At 43.5% G+C, this 22,560-nt stretch overlaps 2 protein-coding genes across 3 annotated transcripts; one reads left to right on the top strand and one right to left on the bottom strand.

The window, feature by feature from the left end:
• Nucleotides 1-10,513: 10,513 nt before the first annotated feature.
• LOC109744458 (RNA polymerase II C-terminal domain phosphatase-like 4) lies at nt 10,514-16,287 on the bottom strand. The gene is made up of 8 exons (XM_020303578.4): nt 15,753-16,287; nt 14,696-14,769; nt 14,139-14,269; nt 13,746-13,926; nt 12,139-12,428; nt 11,676-11,864; nt 11,511-11,549; nt 10,514-11,157 (listed from the first exon to the last, which is right to left on the bottom strand). Exons 1-8 carry the CDS (start codon nt 15,962-15,964, stop codon nt 10,645-10,647), a joined length of 1,629 nt encoding a protein of 542 aa, XP_020159167.1. The 5' UTR covers nt 15,965-16,287; the 3' UTR covers nt 10,514-10,644.
• Nucleotides 16,288-19,072: 2,785 nt separating this feature from the next.
• Nucleotides 19,073-21,387, top strand: LOC109744480 (F-box/FBD/LRR-repeat protein At1g13570). Of its 2 annotated transcripts, none has more exons than XM_040399082.3 (3): nt 19,073-20,012; nt 20,411-20,551; nt 20,654-21,387. In XM_040399082.3, the coding sequence occupies exons 1-3, from the start codon at nt 19,206-19,208 to the stop codon at nt 21,035-21,037; spliced, it is 1,332 nt and encodes a 443-aa protein (XP_040255016.1). In that variant the 5' UTR covers nt 19,073-19,205; the 3' UTR covers nt 21,038-21,387. The 2 variants fall into 2 exon arrangements, with proteins under 2 accessions (XP_040255016.1, XP_020159193.1); XM_020303604.4 differs by having other exon boundaries at nt 19,074-20,054.
• Nucleotides 21,388-22,560: the final 1,173 nt, after the last annotated feature.

Genomic DNA, 22,560 nt, shown 5'->3' with positions numbered 1-22,560 from the left:
GCGTTCCTGTTTTCTGGCCCTTCACCGTTTCTTAAATTCCCAGAGATCCGTAACTCCGATTGCGCTTAAATTTTTACAAGAATTTTTTCCATAAATTATATTTCTTGTGCCTGAAGAAGGGCCCCATCGAACTTACGGGGAGGTCACAAGACACATGGGTGCGCCAGGGGGTGCCCGGCGCGCCCTGGTGGGTTGTGGAGGCCGTGGCCCTCCGTTAGCGTTGATTCCACCTCCCAAATTCACATATATTCCAAAATAATTCTCCATAATTTTTTATCGCATTTGGACTTCATTTGATATGGATATTCTGCAAAACAAAATACATGCAACAAACAGGAACTGGCACTGGGCACTAGATCAATAGGTTAGTCCAATAAATCATATAAAATGTTGCCAAAAATATGTGAAAGTTGTATAATATTGGCATGGAACAATAAAAAATTATAGATGCGACGGAGACGTATCAAAGCGCCAGATCTGAGAGCACTATTGTCATCCTCATGCATTGTGTATAGTTAATGTTGGATGCATCATGACTGGATCTTTTCTACCATGAATTACAATGTTTAGTCGCTGCTTGAACTTTGGAGGTGCTCTGCATTTATGTTTTGCGGTCTCATAAAGGGCAAGCGAGGTACCACTGTTGTCATATTATAACATGATTGTTTTGACAAGGTGTTGGCATTTGAGATATCTTATTATTGCTCGCTAGTTGATTATGCCATTGATATGAGTTAATATAATTTTTAAGAGTTATTGCTGACATGGTTAGTCATGATCTTTGTTGAAAACTTGGGTGCTACTTAAGCTTATTTATGTAAACAAGAGCAAACGGGTTCGTAAAAGTTTTTCTTTTTCACTTTCAGTTTATCAACTGAATTGCTTGAGGACAAGCAAAGGTTTAAGCTTGGGGGAGTTGATACGTCTCCGTCGTATCTACTTTTCCTAATGCTTTTCCTCTTGTTTTGGACTCTAATATGCATGATTTGAATGAAACTAACCCGAACTGACGTTGTTTTCAGCAGAACTACCATGGTGTTGTTTTTGTGCAGAAATAAAAGTTCTCGGAATGGAACGAAACTTTTTGGTATTTTGCAATAAAAGAAAAATACTGGAGCCAAGAACCACCGAAGGGGGGCCCTGGTTGAGCACAACCCACCAGGGCGCACCACCCCCTCCAGGCGCGCCCAGGTGGGTTGTGCCCACCTGGTGGCCCCGCAGACCCTAACTCCAACTCTATAAAATCCTATTTTCGGAAGAAAAAAATGGGGGAGGAAGTTTCATCGCGTTTCACAATACGGAGCCGCCACCACCTCATGTTCTTCATCAGGAGGCCAGATCTGGAGTCTGTTCGGGGCTCCGAAGAGGGGGATCTTTGATCTTCGTCATCACCAACCCTCCTTCATCGCCAATTCCATGATGCTCCCCACCAGTAGTGAGTAATTCCTTCATAGGCTCGCTGGTCGGTGAGGGGTTGGATGAGATTCATCATGTAATCGAGTTAGTTTTGTTAGGGCTTGATCCCTGGTATCCACTATGTTCTGAGATTGATGTTGTTGTGACTTTGCCATGCTTAATGCTTGTCACTTTGGGCTCGGGTGCCATGATTTCAGATCTGAACCATTTATGTTTTCACCATTATATCTATGTTCTAGATCCGATCTTGTAAGTCATATTCACCTATTACGTGTTATCATCCGTAAACCCCAGTGTGACAGTAATTGGGATACTTTCCGGTGATGACCGTAGTTTGAGGAGTTCATGTATTCACTATGTGTTAATGCTTTGTTTCGGTTCTCTATTAAAAGGAGGCCTTAATATCCCTTAGTTTCCTTATGGACCCCGCTGCCACGGGAGGGTAGGACAAAAGATGTCATACAAGTTCTTTCTATAAGCACGTGTGACTATTTACGGAATACATGCCTACATTATCTTTATGAGCTGGAGCTAGTTTTGTATCGCCCTAGGTTATGACTATTATATGATGAATATCATCCAACGAATCCACCGATCCAATGCCTACGAATTTCCTACATATTATTGTTGCTAAGTTACTACTGCTATTGTTACTGTTACAACTGCTACAAAATCATTGCTATCACTGTTACCGTCACTATTACTGTTACTACTACTACCAAAACTATCATACTACTGTGCTACTGATCACTTTGCTGCGGATATTTAATCTCCAGGTGTGGTTGAATTGACAACTCAATTGCTAATACTTGCAAATATTCTTTGGCTCCCCCTGTGTCAAATCTATAAATTTAGGTTGAATACTCTACCCTTGAAAACTGTTGTGATCCCCTATACTTGTGGGTTATCATGAGGTTTAAAAAGCTGAAGCGAGAAAAAGTATCATACAATTTCTTGGTTTGGCACCGGGGTGCTCATGATTTATAATTTATGCTAGGACGACTAAGCAGGCTAACCTATATGATTTTGTAGGGATAGCGTTCTTTAGCATTCTTTATTTTGAAGGGCATGATTGTTTGTTAGTATGCCTCAGTATTGATATCTTTATATCAAATGATAGACTATTGCCTTGAATCACTCGTATCCAAATATTCATGCCATGATTAGATTATTTGATCAAGATTATGCTAGGTAGCATTTCACATTAAAAATTATCTTTGTTTTATCATTTACCTACTCGAGGACGAGTACAAATGAAAATTGATGCCGATACGTCTCCCTCGTATCTATAATTGCTTATTGTTTCATGCCAATATCATACTATTTCCACATACTTTTGGCAACAATTTACATGATTTTCTTGGACTAACATATTAATCTAGTACCTAGTGCAAGTTCATGTTTGTTGCATGTTTTTGTTTCACAAAAAATCCATATCAAACGAAGTCCAAACGCGATAAAATTTTGCATAAATTGTTTTTGGAACATATGTGACTTTTAGGAGAAAGAATCAATACAACATGGTGCCCGAGGGTCCCACAAGGCACCAGGGCGCGCCTCCTGCCTTGTGGGAACATTGTAGGTCATTTGGAGCCCTTCTTTCGCTACAAGAAAAATAATTTCCAGAGAAAATTCCCTCCAATTTTCAACCCAATCGGACTTACGGATCTCTAGGAATGTAAGAAATGGTGAAAGGCTCCGAAAACAGACGCGAAACAGAGAAGAAAATAGAGAGATCCAATCTAGGGGGCTCTGATACGTCTCTGTCGTATCTACTTTTCCAAACACTTTTGCTCTTGCTTTGGACTCTAATTTGCATGATTTGAATAAAACTAACCCGGACTGATGTTGTTTTCAGCAAAACTACCATGGTATTGTTTTTTGTGCAGAAATAGAAGTTCTCGGAATTGGATGAAACTTTTTGGAGACTTTTTATGGAATATATAAAAAATACTGGAGCGAAGATCCACGGGAGGGGCCACCAGTTGCCCACAAGGCAATAAGGCGCGGCCACCCCCCTGGGCACGCCCTGATGCCTTGTGGGACCCACGTGGCTCCGCTGACCCTAATCTCAAGCCTATAAATTCCTTTTCCCCGAGAAAATATACGAGAAGAAGTTTCATCGCGTTTTACGATATGGAGCTGCCGCCACCTCCAGTTCTTCACCGGGAGGGTAGATCTGGAGTTCGTTCGGGGCTCCGGACAGGGGGCTTTGTCGCCATCATCATCACCAACCCTTCTTCATCACCAGCTTCATGATGCTCACCACCGGGAGTGAGTAATTCCTTTGTATCGTGATGGAGTTGGATGAGATTTCTCTTGTAATCGTGTCGATTTGTCAGGGCTTGATCCCACTATGTTCTGAGATTGATGTTGCTATGGCTTTGCTATGCTTAATGCTTGTCACTAGGGCCTGACTGCCATGATTTCAGATCTGAACCCTTTATATTTTCATAAATATATTTGAGTTCTTGATCCTATCTTGCAAGTTATATGCACCTATTACGTGTTATGATCCGCATACCCCAAGGTGACAATAATTGGGATTCTTTCCGGTGATTACCGTAGTTGGAGGAGTTCATGTATTCACTATGTGTTAATGCTTTGTTATGATTCTCTATTAAAAGGAGGCCTTAATATCCCTTAGATTTCCTTATGGACCCTGCTGCCATGGGAGGGTAGGACAAAAGATGCCATGCAAGTTCTTATTATAAGCACGTATGACTATATACGGAATACATGCCTACATTACATTGATGAATTGGGGCTATTGTGTATCGCTCTAGGTTGTGACTGTTACATGATGAATGTCATTCAACACAAATATCCATCACATATCCAATGCCTACACTTTTCGCATATTGATCTTTGCTAAGTTACTTTCATTGCACTACAAAACTGTTACTGTTACCGTTACTATTGCTACTGTTACTACTGCTATCAAACTATCATACTATTGTGCTACTAAACACTTTGCTGTAGATATTTAGTTCTCCAGGTGTGGTTGAATTGACAACTCAATTGCTGATACTTGCAAATATTATTTGGCTCCCCTTGTGTCTAATCAATAAATTTGGGTGAAATACTACCCTCAAAAACTGTTGCCATCCCCTATACTTGTGGGTTATCAGGCTCCCGCTCCTCAGGGGCCATGGCGGCCAAGGACCAGAGGGGGAATCCTTCTCCCATCTAGTGAGAAGGCCAACCAAGAAGGAGGGGGTACTCCCCCCTCTCTCCCAGTGGCGCCGGAGCACCGCCGAGGGAACCATCGTGGCAGCGATTTACTCCAACAACTCTGCCGTCTTCCTCAACAAATCCGTCACCTTCTCTCATCTATTATCAGCGGTTCACTCTCCCGCAACCCGCTGTACCCCCTACTTGAACATGGTGCTTTATGCTATATATTATTACCCAATGATGCATGGCCATCCTATGATGTTTGAGTAGATTCTTTTTGTCCTATGGGTTGATCGATGCTCTTGATTGGTTTGAGTTGCATGTTTCATTTTGGTGTTGTCCTATGGGCCCTCCATGCCGTGCACATGCGTGGGATTCCCGTTGTAGGGTGTTGCAATATGTTCATGATTCTCTTATAGTGGGTTGCGAGGGTGACAGAAGCTTAAACCCGAGTAAGGGAGTTGTTGCGTATGGGATTAAAGGGAACTTTACACTTAAACTATGGTTGGGTTTTACCTTAATGATCTTTAGTAGTTGTGGATGCTTTCTAGAGTTCCAATCATAAGTGCATATGATCCAAGTATGGAAAGTATGTTATCTCATGCCTCTCCCACATATAAAATTGCAATAATGATTACCGGTCTAGTTATCAATTGCCTAGGACAATTTCGCAAATCCTACCACCAATTTTCCACACTCGCTATACTAACTTAATTGTTTTTTTATTAAAATAGCACCTAACTTTTATTTTTCACGTTCTTTATTATCTTGCAAACTTATCCCATTACACCTACAAAGTAGTTTATTACTTGTTTCTAGGTAAAGCAAACTTTGGTGTGCGTAGAGTTGTATCGGTGGTCGATAGAACTTGGTGAGAATATATATCCTACCTTTAGCTCCTCGCTGGGTTCGACAATCTTACTTATCAAAAAAGACTACAAACGATCCCCTATACTTGTGGGTTATCAGCCTCTACAGACCTAGCCCCACGGCTTATATAGACGCAGGGGGAACCTAGGGTTTACACATGATCGATTATAGTTTAGGGATAAACACGCTAATCCTTCGAATACGCTTGAAGTGTACGCCAAGCCTCCAGGAGATCTTCATCTTGATTACGCCGATGGCTAGGGCTAGCATGGCCCATTCATCAATATTCGGTGGGTCCTCGGCCCAGCCGATAACCGGCAGGCCAACGCCGTAAGCACGCCCTAGTCCAGGACACCAATAGTAGCCCCTGAACTAGTCTTGAAGCCGATGAAATGGGTATTTTCCTCGGGATGTCTTCATAGTTTTAGGTCTTAGGCTTCGTAGGCGAGTTCCATCCTCCACGTTGGCTTTCGGTTCCGACGCTATGCTCGGCTCCGAGGTCTTCTTTGGCCTTCCCGATTGCGACCATGTGTTTCACACGGCAATGCGGGATATCTTTGACAAGACCCTCTTTCTTTGGTTTTAATACGCCTCGGCTATTCGGGATACCGTGCGGCCGACCCGATATTTTTCAAGAACGTGATGGCCATTCTCTGACGTTAATACCTTGCAAGGCAAGCTTTGTTATCCGAGAACCCGTAACGACCCTTGATCTGGGCCCCACGTCTCGATATACCCGTGAACGGGGGACGTGGTGCGCCCAACGATCCTCCCTTGATCCGTGCTCCCTAAATATTGTCTGATGCCTGGGAAACTTCCAGAGTAAATGTTGGGGACTCAAACGTCCTCACGGGGAATAAAAGGCGACGGGGGAAGCGATTTGTTTTAATCATGCCTACTTCTTTCCTTTATCGCTAGCAACCTTTCCCCCTTGCCCTGCTTTCGGAGCCTCAACAATGGTAGATTCCCCCAGCTCATCAAAGCGCCATAATGGCTGCCAACAAGGAGACTAGAAGAGTTGCTCCTTTACCCCGATGCAGCTCAACCGCCTCGCCACTCATGGGGCACTTGCCCGATCCAGATTTCGTGTATTTCCGGTAATGAGAACATAATGTGTGGGGGGGGGGGTTAAAGATAGAATCATAAAGTGTGCAAAAGTGTTTATGGTCAGGGTTTAGTATCTGCGAGCACCCAAACCCAAGGACATATAGAGGTTTTTATCAATGAGTGAAGCAAGAGTCTAGCCTGGAATGCTTATTAGTGTTGATTGTATGCATTGAAAGTGGAAGAATTGACCCACAACATGGCACGACCAATTCAACGGACATTGCCATGACCCAAAAATTATTTTTGGAAGCGGTTGCCTCCGAGGATTTGTCAATTTGGAATTGCTACTTTGGCTTGTCTGCATCTCACAATGACATCAATATCTTGGAGAGATCTCATCTGTTTTTGCCAAGCTAGCGGGTGGTACTGCAACTACACGGCGAATGACCATGATTATGACCAAGGCTACTATGAGTTCCAACTAAGCTCTTCTCATGTTCTTTTTTTCTCTTTCCATTCTTATGTTTCTTTAGCTGATTTCATCTATCCATATTAGTCAACATTTATGAAGATGGTTTCTAGTCCCCAGCACAAGAAACATAAGCATTTTGTAAAGGTGCAAGATGCATCGAGGAAAGATATTAAGAGAACATTTGGAGTGTTGCAAGTTAGGTTTGCAATTTTACGAGGCCCTGCACATTTCTGAAACAGGGATGTCTTGGCAAAGATCATGACTTGTTGTGTAATCCTACACGACATGATTATCGAGGATGAGACGGATAAGCCATGCCCCATCTGTATGAAAATCTTGGCACAACCGCCAGACCACGCAGGTATACAAAACACATTCAAGAATTTCTTAGAGCATACAAGAAGATTGAAGAACATGACTCCCATGATCGATGGCAGCTAGCTACGAGATAGTATGTTTACATTTCTTTAATTCATTTATTTTTACTTGAACAAATTGTTTTATTGGATTATCTGTTGCATTCGAATTATTTTTAATTTGGGCTATTTGTTGTATTCGGGTTAACAGTTTGTAATAATATTGTTGAATTGTTTGATGTCGATGAGTACATAGAAGAAAAAGAAGAAGAAAAAATGGGACTCTGTTTGCGCATAGCCTCCGCAGCCTCCAAAATTAATGGAGCGCCCACCAATTTATGTTTTAGAGGCTATCGATATGGCTACTCGACTAGAGTTGTTCAAATGGCTACCTTGGGTACCTCATGTTGTGTGGATTTGTAGTCACTCAATGCTACCCTTTGTACCTCACTGATAGGTGTGGTTTTGCAGCGTAGTCACTCTTAAGTCTTATGTTTCGTAACGTGGTGTTGTAGTATTTTACATGTTGATGTGACACAATTTCAATCATACGACTATCATATGTTGAGATGACCTGAAAGTATAACTATCAATATTATGTCCTCTGCTACGAGCAAAGAGTAGCATATTCTGGCCATAGTGGCGGCAAGTATGCCTTCCTCCGAACCTATAGACCCCACCGTTGTATGCTCACAACCCACTGCACAGTCGAGTCGAGCAGGCCGCCCTCGGCAAGAGTCTTTGCGCCCCAATGCAACTAGCTCGACAAGAGAGATGAATGAAGAGAGGAGGGTGGGCCATTTAGGCTTATCATTTTGGTTTGTCTTTCACGTTCAACTCTGGCCTTTAAATTGTTTAACCCCAAGTTCATGATTAGTTACACTGAAATGTCTACAGAAAATTCACGCTAAAAAACAAATATATTTTCACTACTCAACATGTGTTGAGTGTTGCAATATTATGTAATTAATATACTTCAAATTTTTCAGGATACACAAACCACAGGGCACTTTTTTGCAACAAATCATATGATTTTTCTCTTGCCATTTGCATTCTCTTCTATTATTTTCATGCTCCCAAAGTTCGAAAACACAAACTTACAGTTGAAAATATGGAAGGAAGGGGAAGGCACAAACCGAGCGAGATGGAGGGAAAGTAAAGCCCCTCTTCCGCGTGGCCCCCTGAACACACTTCAACAAACTGACCCCTTCCCGCCACCAACAGGTGGCACCACAACTGGACCCACCCGCCATGTAAATCTTCCAGGGGAAGAGGACATGCGCGGGAAAATATTTATAAGTAAGAGTATCATGTTTTTACCATAAGAGTATCATACTAATGTCAAGAAAAGACAATGCGGTGCGAGAAAGATATAGTTGGCCATTAAAAAGACATTTAATTGTGTGAGAGCATCTCCAATAGGTGCCCTAGAATAGGGCATAGCCCGTTTTTAGGGCATCAGGAGGAAAACGCTGCTCCAACAAGTGCCCTATCTACAAAAAAGTTTACTCCAAATTTAGGGCAGCTGCAAAATACAGCACCAAGTGCTGCAAATTTGCAACACTTGTGCGGCTACCACAAAACAAAAACGACCGCGCACGAGTAGCCAACCGCCACGCGAAAGCTTCCCGCGCTGAGCCCGCACCTCCACCCACCTACCACCGGCGGCAATTTCGGTTGCGAAGGCCATGGCCGCCGCTCGTCTTCCCTCCGCCAACTCCGCCACGACCCCGCCACACTACCCCTTAACTCCGAACGGGCGCGGGAGTCCCCGCATCCCTTCGATTTGGGATCCACCGCGACGACGAGTTTCGGTCTATTCGGCTATTGGCCGGAGCGCCGCGGCCCATGATGGCCCCCACTGCTCGACACCATTTTCTGGAGGTGGATTAGTGGTCGCCTTATCTAGAGAGGTACTTTCGACACTAGTTTAGAATGTCTATGTATTTGTTTCTTCACATTTGTGATTCTGTGAAGCAACATCACTGGCCCTTCCAGTAGATAGTAGAGGGTCATTGCCGCATTGAGCATGATGGTGTATGGTGTTTCGCCAAATTTCATTGATGATAACTTGCAATGGGAGAAGGCATTTCAATCTTTTACGTCAATTTTTTTACAAAGTCCATGGTAGAAGTGGTTGGTCCAGAGTATTTGAGATCACCCCATGCTTAGGACACGGCGAGGCTTTTTTAGATGAACAAAGCCCGGTAGAAGTGGTTGCCACCATCATTCTTGAGGCCTTGGCCGATCAGAAGACATGGATTTGACATGCATATTTTGGGATGCCCGGATCTTGCAATGACATCAATGTGCTCCGATCACCTCTCTTTGCTAAGTTAGCCAATGAAGAACCACCACCGGTGAACTTCCAAGCAAATGGATGTACATATAACTTTGGATACTTTCTTGAAGCTAATTGCAAGCCCCCAATGTAAGAAAAGAACTCTACTTTCATAATGCTCAAGCGGCAGCTAGGAAAGACGCGCAGAGGGCTTTTGGGATTTCGAAACCCTAATTTGCTATTGTTTGAGGACCGGTTAGGTTTTGGGGTCAAGGGAACCTTTGATACATCATTACAGCTTGCATGACAACATGATCATTGAGAACGAGCATTGACAAAATTTGATTATGCCTTCTATCACCTCATGGGAAAACCGGTGCAACACTAGAAGGTAAGACCGAATTCAACACTTTATTCAGGTGTACCATGACATTAGAGAGTCTGATACGTATAATGATCTTTAAAAAGATGTCATGGAGTGGTGGGCAACAACACCCCTCTAGTTTCATCTCTATGTTTTTTTTTTGTATCGTGGATGAACTTTATTGTACTGTATGCTAAACTTTGTTTATTTGTGTTGAATTTGATATTGTGAATTTGATGAATTATGTAATAATTTGACGTCATGGATTGATGAAATTATTGTTATTTTTGTTTTGAGTTGATTTGAGACAAGTTTAATAATATTTGAATATCTGGTTGCAATATGTATTCATTTATGATGCGGCTAGGGCAGCTGTTGGAGCACTGATGCACTATTTTAAGACACCTATTGGAGATACGTTTTTTGGTGCCCTATTGCTCTAAGCCCATTTTGGTGCCCTATTAGAGATGCTCTGATCGGAGGCCCATTGAGCTTTCAGACCAGCTGCCGAACTTCGCAAGTACCAAAAATTAACACAATGGATCAGCAAAACCATATCCAAAAATGCTGAGCTTTCTGTTCCACTGCTCGTAGCTACAGTACATGTCACAAAAGTTTAATTAATCCCCTTAAAACGTGCAGTTAACCCATTGGGTGTATCTTATGAGTTCGTTGAATCAGTGACAGCAGCAGCAACATCGTTTTCTTTATCCTTTTCGTTCGCTGGATCAGTGGCAGCAGGAGCAACATCGTCTTCTTTATCCTTTTCATTCGCTGGATCAGTGGCAGCAGCAGCAACATCATCTTCTTTAACCTTTCCATTCGCTGCATCAGTGGCAGCAGCAACGTCATTTTCCTTATCCTTTTCATTCTTCTTTACCTTTACCGGGAAATCTTCCTCCTGCTGCCGGTGCCACCGGAAATTCGAGGCTTCAATCCAGCGGGGGTGGACCAGGATCTTCTTGTTCTTAACTGCCCAACGGGCCTTATCTGTTCCAACATCCACAGCGACAACATGGGTGATCGTGGAATCCACGTCCGCGGAGCAAATGGCTCCCAGCTGCTCGGCCATCTTCCAGATAAACTGATCCTGTGGGCGAGAACTGGACGGGAACACCCGACTGAAGACTAATTTGCAGCCTTGCAGTACTTCCTGCCGTACCCTCTTGATTACCTACAGAACGGGGTATGTAAGCACACATGAAACAGCAAGTGACTGCGGAAATGTATGAAGCACAATAGGCTACACTATAAAGGATTTAGTTAGTGAGCTCTAGTTCATAGTGATTCAGAACTTATCTACAATTCTACATAACTGAATTTGCTTCTTGTTTTTTTTCGTTATCGTTTCCATCTCCACTGGATCATATATCCATCAAAAGTAGCTTTACAAGTAAGAATTGGATAGGGTTGCCCACATTCCACAAAATGGCCAAGCCACTCAAGCAAGGTGCATAAAATACAAGTAACTTCTGTTGGCCTACGCATAAAATACACATAACTTCCAGCTTAAGTCTGGAAGCGTACCTGTCTTACATCCCGTGAAGAAAGAGCAGTTTCAACAGCCTACAGAAGTGCAGGACAATTGATTAGGTAAAAACATCAGTGCTTACTAGAGTCAAGTTTATGCACAGCAGTGGAAAGGCAGCGGGACAATAATTTGTGGTAAAAACATGTACTTAAGTAACCAACCAAGTCAAAGAAAATCGTGTGTATACGCTTCAGAACATCTAAGATAGTAGCCAAAGCACCATCACTCCCCCTTTCATCTTGCATCAACTCTGACAGAGATTTGACGCTAAAACCAAACTGGCGACAGCTTGAAGCAAAGTAATGATATCTCTCCATCAGAATTAGGTTTTCTTTATGCTTCTGCCATACCTGAAACAAATATTACCATTCAGGCTAGACACATTGTGCTGATACAAACGGGTGATGGACAAATCTAATAAAACAGGAAATATCAAAACCACAGGGGTTAAGAAAAAAAGCAGCGCCTTGGACATTGAAGCATTATCACTGCCCAGAAAGGCATAGTGACTAAAGTATAAAACCCAATAACATACCTTGAGCAATAAACTCATGCCCAATGATAAGTACTGAAAACAGTGTCATAAGTGTGTGCCAAACATGCTCACCAAAGAAAAGCACTTACATACTCAGTATCATCAAGAATCACGGCAACACTTTCAGCTCCAAGAACCATATCAAGACCTTTCTGGTGTCGCTGTGTGCAGTCAGAGTTTGAAATCACTTTGGAATTAAAATAGACATTACGAGGGTCAAGAAGCTTTGCTATTTCAATTGCATAAGCCTTGTCGCCCATGGTGTATATATACATCTCAAACATATTGCTTGCTTCTTTTAGAAATTTACGGACAAAGGGTCTCAACTTTGTAAGCATCTGCATTCCTTCTAACGTGAACAAGCTTCCATTTGGATCGTCTGCATAGGGCATGTTAGTGGTTAACTGTAGAAGTCTGGATACACTAGGTGGAAGAAAATAACCGTGTACAACAGAAGTCTGCATACAGTAGAACCAGTATTACAAGACTGCTACTTCCATCATATAAAAGCTTTGGCAAGTTTGGCAAAAATAGTGTGGCAAACTATGGCAAAGTTAAATCTACCCCTTTGCAATGGCCTTAGAAACTGGGTTAGCAGAGTTACAAGACGATATCGGGAACATGTTTCGATTGCAAAGGGCAGAGGGGCAGGTGTAAAATCGCCATTCAAGTTTCTGTTTGGTTTGTCCCAGCCAAAGCTTACAGGCTCTGAAATTTGTTTGGGGTTTGAAGTTTTCTTATTGCATACCAAACAGATTACAGGGACTGGACTTATATAATAGCCACCCTTATGCAATCAGGATGGGCAGCAGACTGACTCTCCTAGTACAGCTCGGTTACATATGACTTACTAAGGGACACATGCCAAATCTGTTTAGGACTCTGCCTATGATACTAGGGACTCTGAATAGGATACTGCGACACGGCTGCTGCTGGTATCTTGCCAAGCTTGACGCTGATATACCTTCCCTAATGCGTCCACAATGCTTTTTCTCACAAAATTATGCTAACTCCAGCTACAAAAACCAGCAATATATATATATATATATATAGGGATTGACTATTCGTCACCCTGGGTGAGGAATAGTTATTCTTCACCCCCCTCTATTTTACCATCAATGCACCGTAATTTTACGTTCCGTAAGTTTTGTCTTATTTCCGACATAAAAAGAGACCGTAATAATATATATAATCGTCGTAAAAAATATTTCATGTTATGTGAAATTACAAACGTAAAAACATAGTGTAAAATACACATAAACTGCAAATTTTCTTGCCTTATGACCTATATTTTTATTTTTTTATGACAAATTTTACGTAGTGAATCAATAGGAATGTAACTATTTGAATTCCAAACGTAATTTAATTATGATATGATCGTAAGATTACCTCGGGTGAAGAATAACTTATTCTGCACCCTGGATGATGAATAGTAACACTTGTTTTGGCCATTTTTCTGCAAATACTACAACTAGTTTGGAACATGGATGTTGGTTTTTGCAAACTTAAACTGTTGTGAAAGTAGTTGAAAGTCTATTATCATTTCCCTATGGAGTTTAAATAATTTCAAATATATTAAAGGTCAAGAGAGAAATTGACGGATTCAGTTATATATTGTGGACCAGAGGTAGTGCCACACTGTGTACAGAAATAGCTAAAAGTTCTTAAAACTTAGATAAAAATAGATACAACTTACCTTTTGATGCAGCAATCTGAATTCCCAGGTTATTTTCAGCAGCAGAAATATCATGGAGTTTTGTCGAGTTGATAAGTGTATGGTCCAAGTCTAAAATAAGTATCAGTTTTTTTTCGCGCAGCAAATTCTTCAAATCAGATCCACGCAATCTGTCAATTTCTGTTGTACCTAGCCTCAAACCCTGCATATAAATAGCACCGGTATTCAGAAAAACATGTGGAAGGCACTGTGCAAGCACAATTGGAAACAGAAAAAACAAATCAAATATCTGATGATGTAGTGGAGATACGATGCTAATATTAGAAAATGGGTCCTATGAGAAGGTAAATTCAGTAAGGGGACTCTGTTACACCTCTCATGTTAGTGAGAAGAGAAGGTCACACGTCTATGTACCTTGTGGACATAACCAAAAGCAACCCCTGGAACATCTTCCTCGTCTTGTCTTTTCCCACACCTAAAGCAAAGTCCACCAAAATATCCAGGATGTGGAGGACATATCTTGATTTGAGCATCTTCAGATGAACCTGCCACAACATATATCCAATAATTCACACATCTGCCACACTTGTGAATGTCAATGATTCAATATTATGATCTATTGAGCTGAAGCAAAGAAAACTTCGAAAAGACTGCTTTTAAACATACTGGACTTCTAGGCAACTGGATAAATTGAACGTGGGTCAACATACATGACATAGATAATTGTTTGTGTTTCATACAGATAATAGATCAATAGATGAACATACATCTACGAATAAGGATAGCCAGATTCCGCTATTAACCTGAATGGCAATGTGCATCTTTTATGATCCAAATGAAGGAAATAACTTGAGTCTTTAGAACTATCAAAAATTAGTGCACAATAATGTCCCCTTGAGCTGCTAAATTACTTTACAGAACCTTGCGCTGCTAATGGTTAATGCTTTGAAAAATGAGACTAACAAGCATACCAATGGAGTCTTCGTCAGGCCTTATTGCCGTTTCTCGATCTTGGTATTGCACCTTCACTTTACGCCTTTTGGCACTGCATTTTTCATGGGGTCAGCAGTCAGATACTTCAGATCTGTAGTACAGAATCTACAAACAAATCATGATCTTTCTCAACACAGCATTATCCCATATTCTTCCCTCACGTTCCCTCTTTTAACCAAGTAGTATTACGATGCTTCATCAACAACTACACTCTCTCACTGCATCTAAACTATTTCATGCAGTGGTTTCACGAAGGGATGATTTTTTATATTGCCAGTTATCCCCATATTACTGTGCCTGGTCGATGATGTAACTACTCTGCTGTGAATCGATGATGTAACACATTCTGGATGGATGTAGAAAAGAACAGCAAATGATGGCGACTAAACCAACCTTGCTTCCGCACCCCCAACATGCAAATGGAGTGCCTGTGACTGATCGGCCAACCCTAAGCTTCAGCAATTCAGCAGCTTATATAAGCCACAAAACATTCTAATATGGCTTGTCCTAGCTTAAGCTTAACGTGAGAATGAAGCTAGGCTTAACAACTTATAAGAATATAAAAACAAATTGGCATACCACAGCAGAATAGGTAATTTCCCATTTTCCATGTGAACTGTAAGGCACAGAGCAATCTGACTGAATCTGTTGTAATGATCAATTTCACATTCTCAAATAAGCGGAATACTTTAAACATAATCAAGTGAAGCACTCACTGCTAACTTGCTAAGTAAACAACCGGTTTTAACACCAACAAACCCTAGATAAGAAAAATCTCCTATCCCGTCAAGTGTTGCACGCATATACACGAATCCAGCTGTCACGACATCGCAAGCAGAACAGAAACCTCGACCCCCAAGCATCTATCTGACCGAATCTACCACGCCACTCAGATAAAATAGGACCAAACCTGCTAATGAATACACTGAAGCTGCACATTCAACAGTAGAACCGTGGAATACATGCTTCTGACCGCACAGCCAAAGCAACCAAGCCCAACAATCATATTCGCAGTGGGGATTACAAATCACTTGCCTGCTCTGCTCCACGGTTTCTACATCGGCCACCGCGTCTTCGTCGTCGTCCTCTTCGTCGTCGCTGCTTGTGGGTGATGTGGAGGGGTCGCCCGCAGAGGCGGAGTCGACGGCAGAGGCGAGATCCAGCTCCGCGTCTAGGAGCGCAGCGAAATCGTCGCTGCCACTCGACGACGACGGGGACGGCGACGGCGATTCGGCTGCTAGACTCATAGATGACGGCGCGGAAACGGGAGCAAACAACTCACGGATGGATCAACCGGCAGCGGAAACACGGCCTAGGGCGAGCTAGGGTTCTGGATGAGGTCGGGGCAGCAGGACGGAGACAGCGGCGGTGGGAAGGATGGCGGCTGCGACCCCACCGATGGCAGGGAAGGAACGGGAGAAGGTGGGGAGAAAGGAGAGGAGACGGCAATGGTAACAACGCAGGCTGGGGAGGGAGGGACGGCGGGGAGAAGCGGGGCGGCGGCGCGTGACCGAGGCAACGGCAGCGTTGTGATTCCGGGTGTGGTTAATGTGCCCATAAGGCCTTGTACAATGAGAGATGCTTAGAGGGGTGCTTAAAAAAATAAACCGAGATTTTCTGAAGCATCGGTGCCTATTTCTACCGGAGAGACGCTTAGTTAAGCGTCTATCCTGTATAAATAAACACCGGTGCTTAAAGAAAGTCTGGTTTATTTCTCTAAGCACCTCCCCTAAGCACTTCCCATTGTACAAGGCCTAACACACGCACACACACATTTGTCTATTTTTGGAAAACTGTCTTTTCCATTTCAATTTTGTTTCTCTAGTTTTTTTAAACTATTTTTTATAAGTACAAATTGTCTTTCAACACAGTCAACAACCCTTAGGTACTCAACAAAAAACCAATTCTGTCAACGACTCGGTTCAGTCAATGAAAGTTCATCCAGCATGTCATTGTCAACAAGTCAACGGAGAAGGAAAAAATGGACCTCAACATAGAAGGCAAGAAGCAAATAGAGACAAGTTTGAAAGAGGTCCAACTAGCCAAAAACCCATTCATGGATTGATGAAAATGAATGTGCACCATATATCATGGATGCCCGACATTTGGCTAGTCTTTATGAACTCGTTGACCTAGCTTTATCATCCTATCCCTCATACTTACCATCAATACATGTAGTTTTGGTCATTTATCAAAGCATCCTCTCCTATATAAGGCCTCAGGAGCATGTCATATATTCATTCACTCTTGAATGTCCAAGAGGTCCTAGGAAGAGTCTAGGGAGCTCTCGAGTCGAGACAAAGAAATCTAATACGACTCAAACTAACATCGAGGAAGAGAAATCTGGGAGGATGACAAGTTAGTCGTGAACGTCTCGGGACCGTGACACCCCCACCCCCCTCCAAACAACAACAACAAATGTGTTTGACTGGAGTTGTGACTTGATTTTTGCTCAAATGTTGCCAACAAATGCATACTATCTTCTATAGACCATGCGCATCTAAAAGGTTACACATGTCATTTACAAATTGTGAGATCAATGTGTGTAAGCCAAAGATAAATAAGGTGCCACATGGGCTAGTCCGAGTTGACGTAGGTTATGTTAATGTTGAACATATCTCATCGATATTTTATTGGATAACTCGCTCCAACTTACTTTGCATGAAGTATTTTTCATTATCCTACAAAAATTGACAACTTTGTAATACTACAAAATTCTAAACATCACAAAAGTAGGGACTTTGCATTAGGAACATGTTATTATAGCGTGAGGTTGGTTGAGGAATTTAAGTGGCAATCTTTTAATTTGTTGAATCTCTGAGTTGAGCCAATAAGTTTGTGGATTGAACTTGAAAATTTCAAAGTTGGGTTAGTTATTAAATGAGCTAAATATTTATAAAAATATGTACATTTTTTTGTTGAACAGAGACAAATATAAATGAATTGTTCTGTTGTGTTTGCTAAGAACATGAACGCCCCTTGGGTAGTCGTTTACAAATTCTTATTATGAAGAACTGTAACTCAAGAAAAATCCAATCATGTGTTTTTTTGCGACATGTTATGAAATTCCTTTTCGATGACTTTGTGCAACAATGCAGCAAAACATCTGCTTCCATAGATTATGTGCTACAATGCTCTCGTTTCACAAAACTTAAATTTTAAATTTTTAGTTTTTTAAATATTTGTGGATGTTTACAAGATATGTGCCTATCATCCCTAAAAATTCAAATCCAAAAAGGAGACGTTGAGAAAGAAAAAGGCAAATCCATATGTGAATAGTATCTGTCGGCGTTCTGGGAACGGGGTCCCCAGACTTGTCTGCCTGCGGCCCACGGCGTGGCTGTGCTAGCAGGCCCGTACGGCCCATCTTCATCAACAAGGCGTTCAAGACCCTCGCGAGGGGCCAAGCCTCGTGAGGTGGACGACACAAGACCTCCTCAGGAGCGGCCTCACCGGGTCGGCTCGCGAGGAGCGGAGAGATCAAGGCAGGGCAAACCTCGCGAGGTTCTCGTGACGTGAGCCATGACGATCAGGATCAGGCAGGCGCCAGCGCGCGCAACGTCCTTGTTTCGTCTTTGGTGCTAAAGGGGCAAGCGCAGGCGCGGAGTACCGAGGCATCAAGCAAAGGTTTCCATATCAGTGCAACGAGATCAAGACCAGTAGGACGGCAAGACGGAGGTCACCGTGGAGCCCGAAGCGGCGTCACCACCAGAGCCTTTGGCAGACGAAGACCGCTTTTGTTAGGATAAGCTGTACTAGCTCTCCCCTTTCAATCGGCCGATGTTGGCTCCCTTCCCGCTCAATGTTTGGGAAGAGGATCAGGGCCTATATAAATAGGACTAGCCACCGCAGTAGTGGGCATCTGATCTTTATATGATCTTTAGCTGATCCTTAGATACACCAAGCACAAGAACACCTCAACCTCAGGAGGTTGTTCTTCCCCTTGTACTGTTCATCATCAGCCCAAGAGGCAATCCACCACCACCACACTGGAGTAGGGTATTACACCACAACGTGGCCCGAACCAGTATAAATCTTGTGTCTCTTGTGCTGTGAGTTCGTTGAGTTCGTCCGCGAGATCTTAGGAAGTTAGGGCGTGGATCGGTAGGGAAAGAACTTCGCGCGCACTCCAGAGTTCGAACCTTAAGGGTTTTGCCGGAACCCGTAATCCGACAGTATCATTTGACTTTTGTTTTTTGGTAACACTATTTATGTTGGATTTGTCTTTTTGAATTTTGGTATTATGTTCAGGGATTATAGACACATATCTTGTGAATGTCCATACAATTTTTGAACGATTTTGAAACTTATAAATTTGAGCTTCATGAGAAGGGAGCATGGTGCCACCTAAGCTATGGACTATGGAAGCACCAAAATATCCGATCCACCACCACCGCAAGCACCGCCCGAGCGGCAACACCTGCGCCCTCTCTCTCTCTCTCTCTCTCTAAAAACCCCAGGTACCGCGCCGCGGCGAACGCCGGCGAGATGGCAGGGGCCCTCGCGCGACCGCGCAATGCTAGCGACGACCGCATCAACGAGCTACCGGAAGTACTCCTCTCGGACATCCTCTCCCGCCTCGGTACCGCAGAGGCGGCCCGCACCGTCGTCCTCTCCACGCGCCTCCGCGACGCGTGGCTCGCGACCCCCCTCCGCCTCGACGATCTCGAGCTCCCCGTCCCCGCACGCGGCAAGGTCCCCTCGATCGAGCCCTGGACGGCGCGCGCCGACGTCGTCACCCGCGCCCTAGACTCCCACCCCGGCCCCGTCGCGCTCTTCCGCCTCTCCCGGACCTCCTTCCGCGGCCGCGTCCCCGCGGCCGAGGCCTGGTTCCGGCAGCTCGCCGCCAAGCGCGCCCGCGAGGTCTCCCTCTGCTTCTCGCCCGAGTGGTGCCACGACGCGCTCGCCGACCCGCTTCTCGGCTGCCCAACCCTCCGGGTCCTCGCCCTTGGCAAGTGCCACCTCTCCGACGCCGGGGCCTCGGCCGCCGCCGCCGCCGCCCTCACCGAGCTCACCCTGTCGGAAACCTGCATTTCCGAGGCCGCCCTTCAGAGCGTACTCTCCGGCTGCCCCGCGCTGCGCAGCCTCGTGCTCAAGCACGTCCACGGCCTTCAGCGCATCCGCGTCTCTTCTTGCCGCAGCCTCATTCTGCTCGGTGTGTGGCACTACAAGCAGCTCGACGAGATCACCGTGGAGGATGCCCCTTGTCTGGAGCGCCTTCTCGGCAATATGCGTCTGAATGCAGCCATTACCGTCACTGGCGCGCCAAAGCTTACTGCTTTTGGCTATGCCGTGGTCAGCATCCCGCATTTGTTCCACGGCGAGCGTGCGCCGCAGGTATTTTGCGTAGTTCTGTTAGCGTCAGCAGGTACTCCCTCCGGTCCTTTTTAGTCTGCATATAAGTTTTGTCCGAAGTCAAAGCATCCCTACTTTGACCAAATTTATAGAAAAACGTATCAATATTCACAATGCCAAATCGGTATTGTTAGATTCATTACGAAATCTAGTTTCATGGAATATATATTCGGTATTGTAGATGTTGATACTTTTAAATATATATTTGGTCAAACTTTGCAAAGTTTGACTTGACCCAAATCTAATACGCGGAGTAAAAAGGACCGGAGGGAGTAGTATCTTAATTAGAGCAAGTTCAGCAAAGTGACTCGATGGGATTTTTCGCTCATACACTGCAGGGCGTCAACAAGGGTCTGCGTGCCCCGATCCATAGCGTGAAGATCCTGGCTATCAGTGTGAAGTTCTCAAGCAAGAAGGACATGGAGAAGGTGATGAGCTTACTCGAGAGCTTTCCCTGCTTGGAGACTTTGCATTTCCAGGTAATTTGCAGAACTTGAGCTGTTCCATTGCTTTGTTTCTTGTTCACTATAGCTGTCAAATTTAGTTGATCAGACCTTCCACTGATTCATCATTTTGTGCAGTCCTCGGATTACAGGTCAGGTGCAGACAAGGATTACACCACTGTCTCTGACTACATCCAGAAGCGTTATCCCATCAGGTGTGTTGCGAGATATCTCAAGAGCATTATACTGGAATGCGAGCAACACAACCCTGGCATGCTTGAATTTGCATGTTTTCTCCTTGCAAGAGCACATGTGCTGCAGTTCATGAGGATTCAGTCCGAGATGTGCGACGTCCCAAAATGGGTTACGGAGCAGCAAAATCTGCTCAGCCAAAGCAACATGGCCTCCCTGGAAGCCGAGGTCGTGTTTGAGGGCATGAAACAACGCAAGGACTTCACCATAGAAGGTGTGAATGCTCTAGCTGACCCCTTTGACGGGGGCATCAACATCTTGGGGCACTAAACGAACTCTGAATGTTTACTTGAGGTTTCACTCAAGATAATTGCCATCCATGATGCGCCGGCTGGCCTTTTGGTTATGTTCAGTTGAGTTTTGTCTCTAGATTCCAGACTCATTTTGGCCGGAATTTAAGGTTTCATGTTGAAAAAGTTTACTACTAATGAGGTGGCTAGTGTCTCTTGTCTTATATTTAGTCAATTTTCTGCATGTGGAGTTGTAGACTTTGATTTAGGTTGAGTTGAATGGTTTGACTGTGAAGATTGTTGCGTGTGACACTGCTGGCAGGAGTTCTTGTGGTATGATAGTTCTGAATATAATCGCCATCCCTGATGCGCTGGCTGGCCTTTTGGTTATGTTCAGTTGATTTCAGACTCTAGATTCTAGACTATGATTTGGGCGGAATTTTGAGGTTTCATGTTGCAGAAGTTTACTACTTATGAGGTGACTAGTTTTGCTTGTCTTATCTTTAGTTAAAGTTAATTTTCTGAATGTGGAGCTGTAGTCATTGATTTAGGCTGAGTGTAATGGTTTCACTGTGAAGATTGTTGCATAGGAAGCTGCTGGCAAGACTTATTGTAGTCATTGATTTAGTCTGAGTCTAATGGTTTCGCTGTGAAGATTGTTGCAACTTATTTTGTACTACCGCTGTAACGAAATACAGATGTCTTATATTTAGTTACGGAGGTAGTAGTTGAATTTATTTTTGTGCTTTCCTTGTCATTTTGCCTGATACTTTAACCTTATCAGTGTCAAGCTTGTAAGCTATAGGACAATATTACAATCTTTACCACTGAGATTTTGTAAAAGCATCTCCTTTTGGTTTAGTTCCTACCTGTAATAGGTACCTTACATTATTTGTACTGTTATCATCCATCGATCCCTTTGATATTTTTGGCTGTACCATTTTTTGAGTTTCTCACACAAGAATGATTTTATTCAAGGCTATGCATCTGCATGCTCCCAATCTAAGATGGACTTTGTGCATACATTGCTTATCACACTCTGGAATTTCCTTGAACACTGGTCATGCTTCTTGTGGTTTTCCTTGTGCTTCTTTGCTGATAATGCATGTTGATTGTTGAACTAAATTATTTTGACACTCTTCTGGCCCTGCTTGGAATTGGATTGAGTGATTTTTGTGTGCTCCCCAAATACCGGAAACACACTGTAAAGATACTCCCAAGTCCCAACCCACTCAGAGCTTAAGTGGTCTTACAATAAACAAGTGTGAAGTGCCTCAGCCTGTGCATAAGGCATCCAGCCTCCCTGTGGCAGATTTTCCTTAGATTGGTGTTCTTGCAATCATAGTGATTCTGTGGCGGCAATGCTAATGCAGAGAAGAAGGTGTTGTTCTTGACTAATTTAGATGTGCCTATTTTTTTCTCAGCCTTAGGCATATTTTTGGCGTGGCTTTTAAACATCGGAAAAGTTCATAATTCTGCAGAAGCTGAGAAATGTATCGCCATGCTCTGCACAATGACTTTTTTTTCCGGTGCACAATGACTGTTGATTGATCTTACACGGGA

Source organism: Aegilops tauschii, chromosome 2 (assembly GCF_002575655.3).
Source record: "Aegilops tauschii subsp. strangulata cultivar AL8/78 chromosome 2, Aet v6.0, whole genome shotgun sequence".
Lineage (NCBI taxonomy): Eukaryota > Viridiplantae > Streptophyta > Magnoliopsida > Poales > Poaceae > Aegilops > Aegilops tauschii.
The sequence above is the reverse complement of the archived record's forward strand: the minus strand, read 5'-3'. Positions and strand labels throughout refer to the sequence as shown.

Bases quoted from the DNA above. Each gene is read 5' to 3' on its own strand.
- LOC109744480 (XM_020303604.4), top strand. From the start codon at position 19,206: ATGGCAGGGGCCCTCGCGCGACCGCGCAATGCTAGCGACGACCGCATC. The intron at 20,055-20,410 runs GTATTTTGCGTA...CATACACTGCAG, and splicing joins ACGGCGAGCGTGCGCCGCAG to GGCGTCAACAAGGGTCTGCG. The intron at 20,552-20,653 runs GTAATTTGCAGA...CATTTTGTGCAG, and splicing joins TGGAGACTTTGCATTTCCAG to TCCTCGGATTACAGGTCAGG.
- LOC109744458 (XM_020303578.4), bottom strand. From the start codon at position 15,964: ATGAGTCTAGCAGCCGAATCGCCGTCGCCGTCCCCGTCGTCGTCGAGT. The intron at 13,927-14,138 runs GTACATAGACGT...ATTTATATGCAG, and splicing joins CTTTTGGTTATGTCCACAAG to GGTTTGAGGCTAGGTACAAC. The intron at 11,158-11,510 runs GTACGCTTCCAG...CCCGTTCTGTAG, and splicing joins CTTCACGGGATGTAAGACAG to GTAATCAAGAGGGTACGGCA.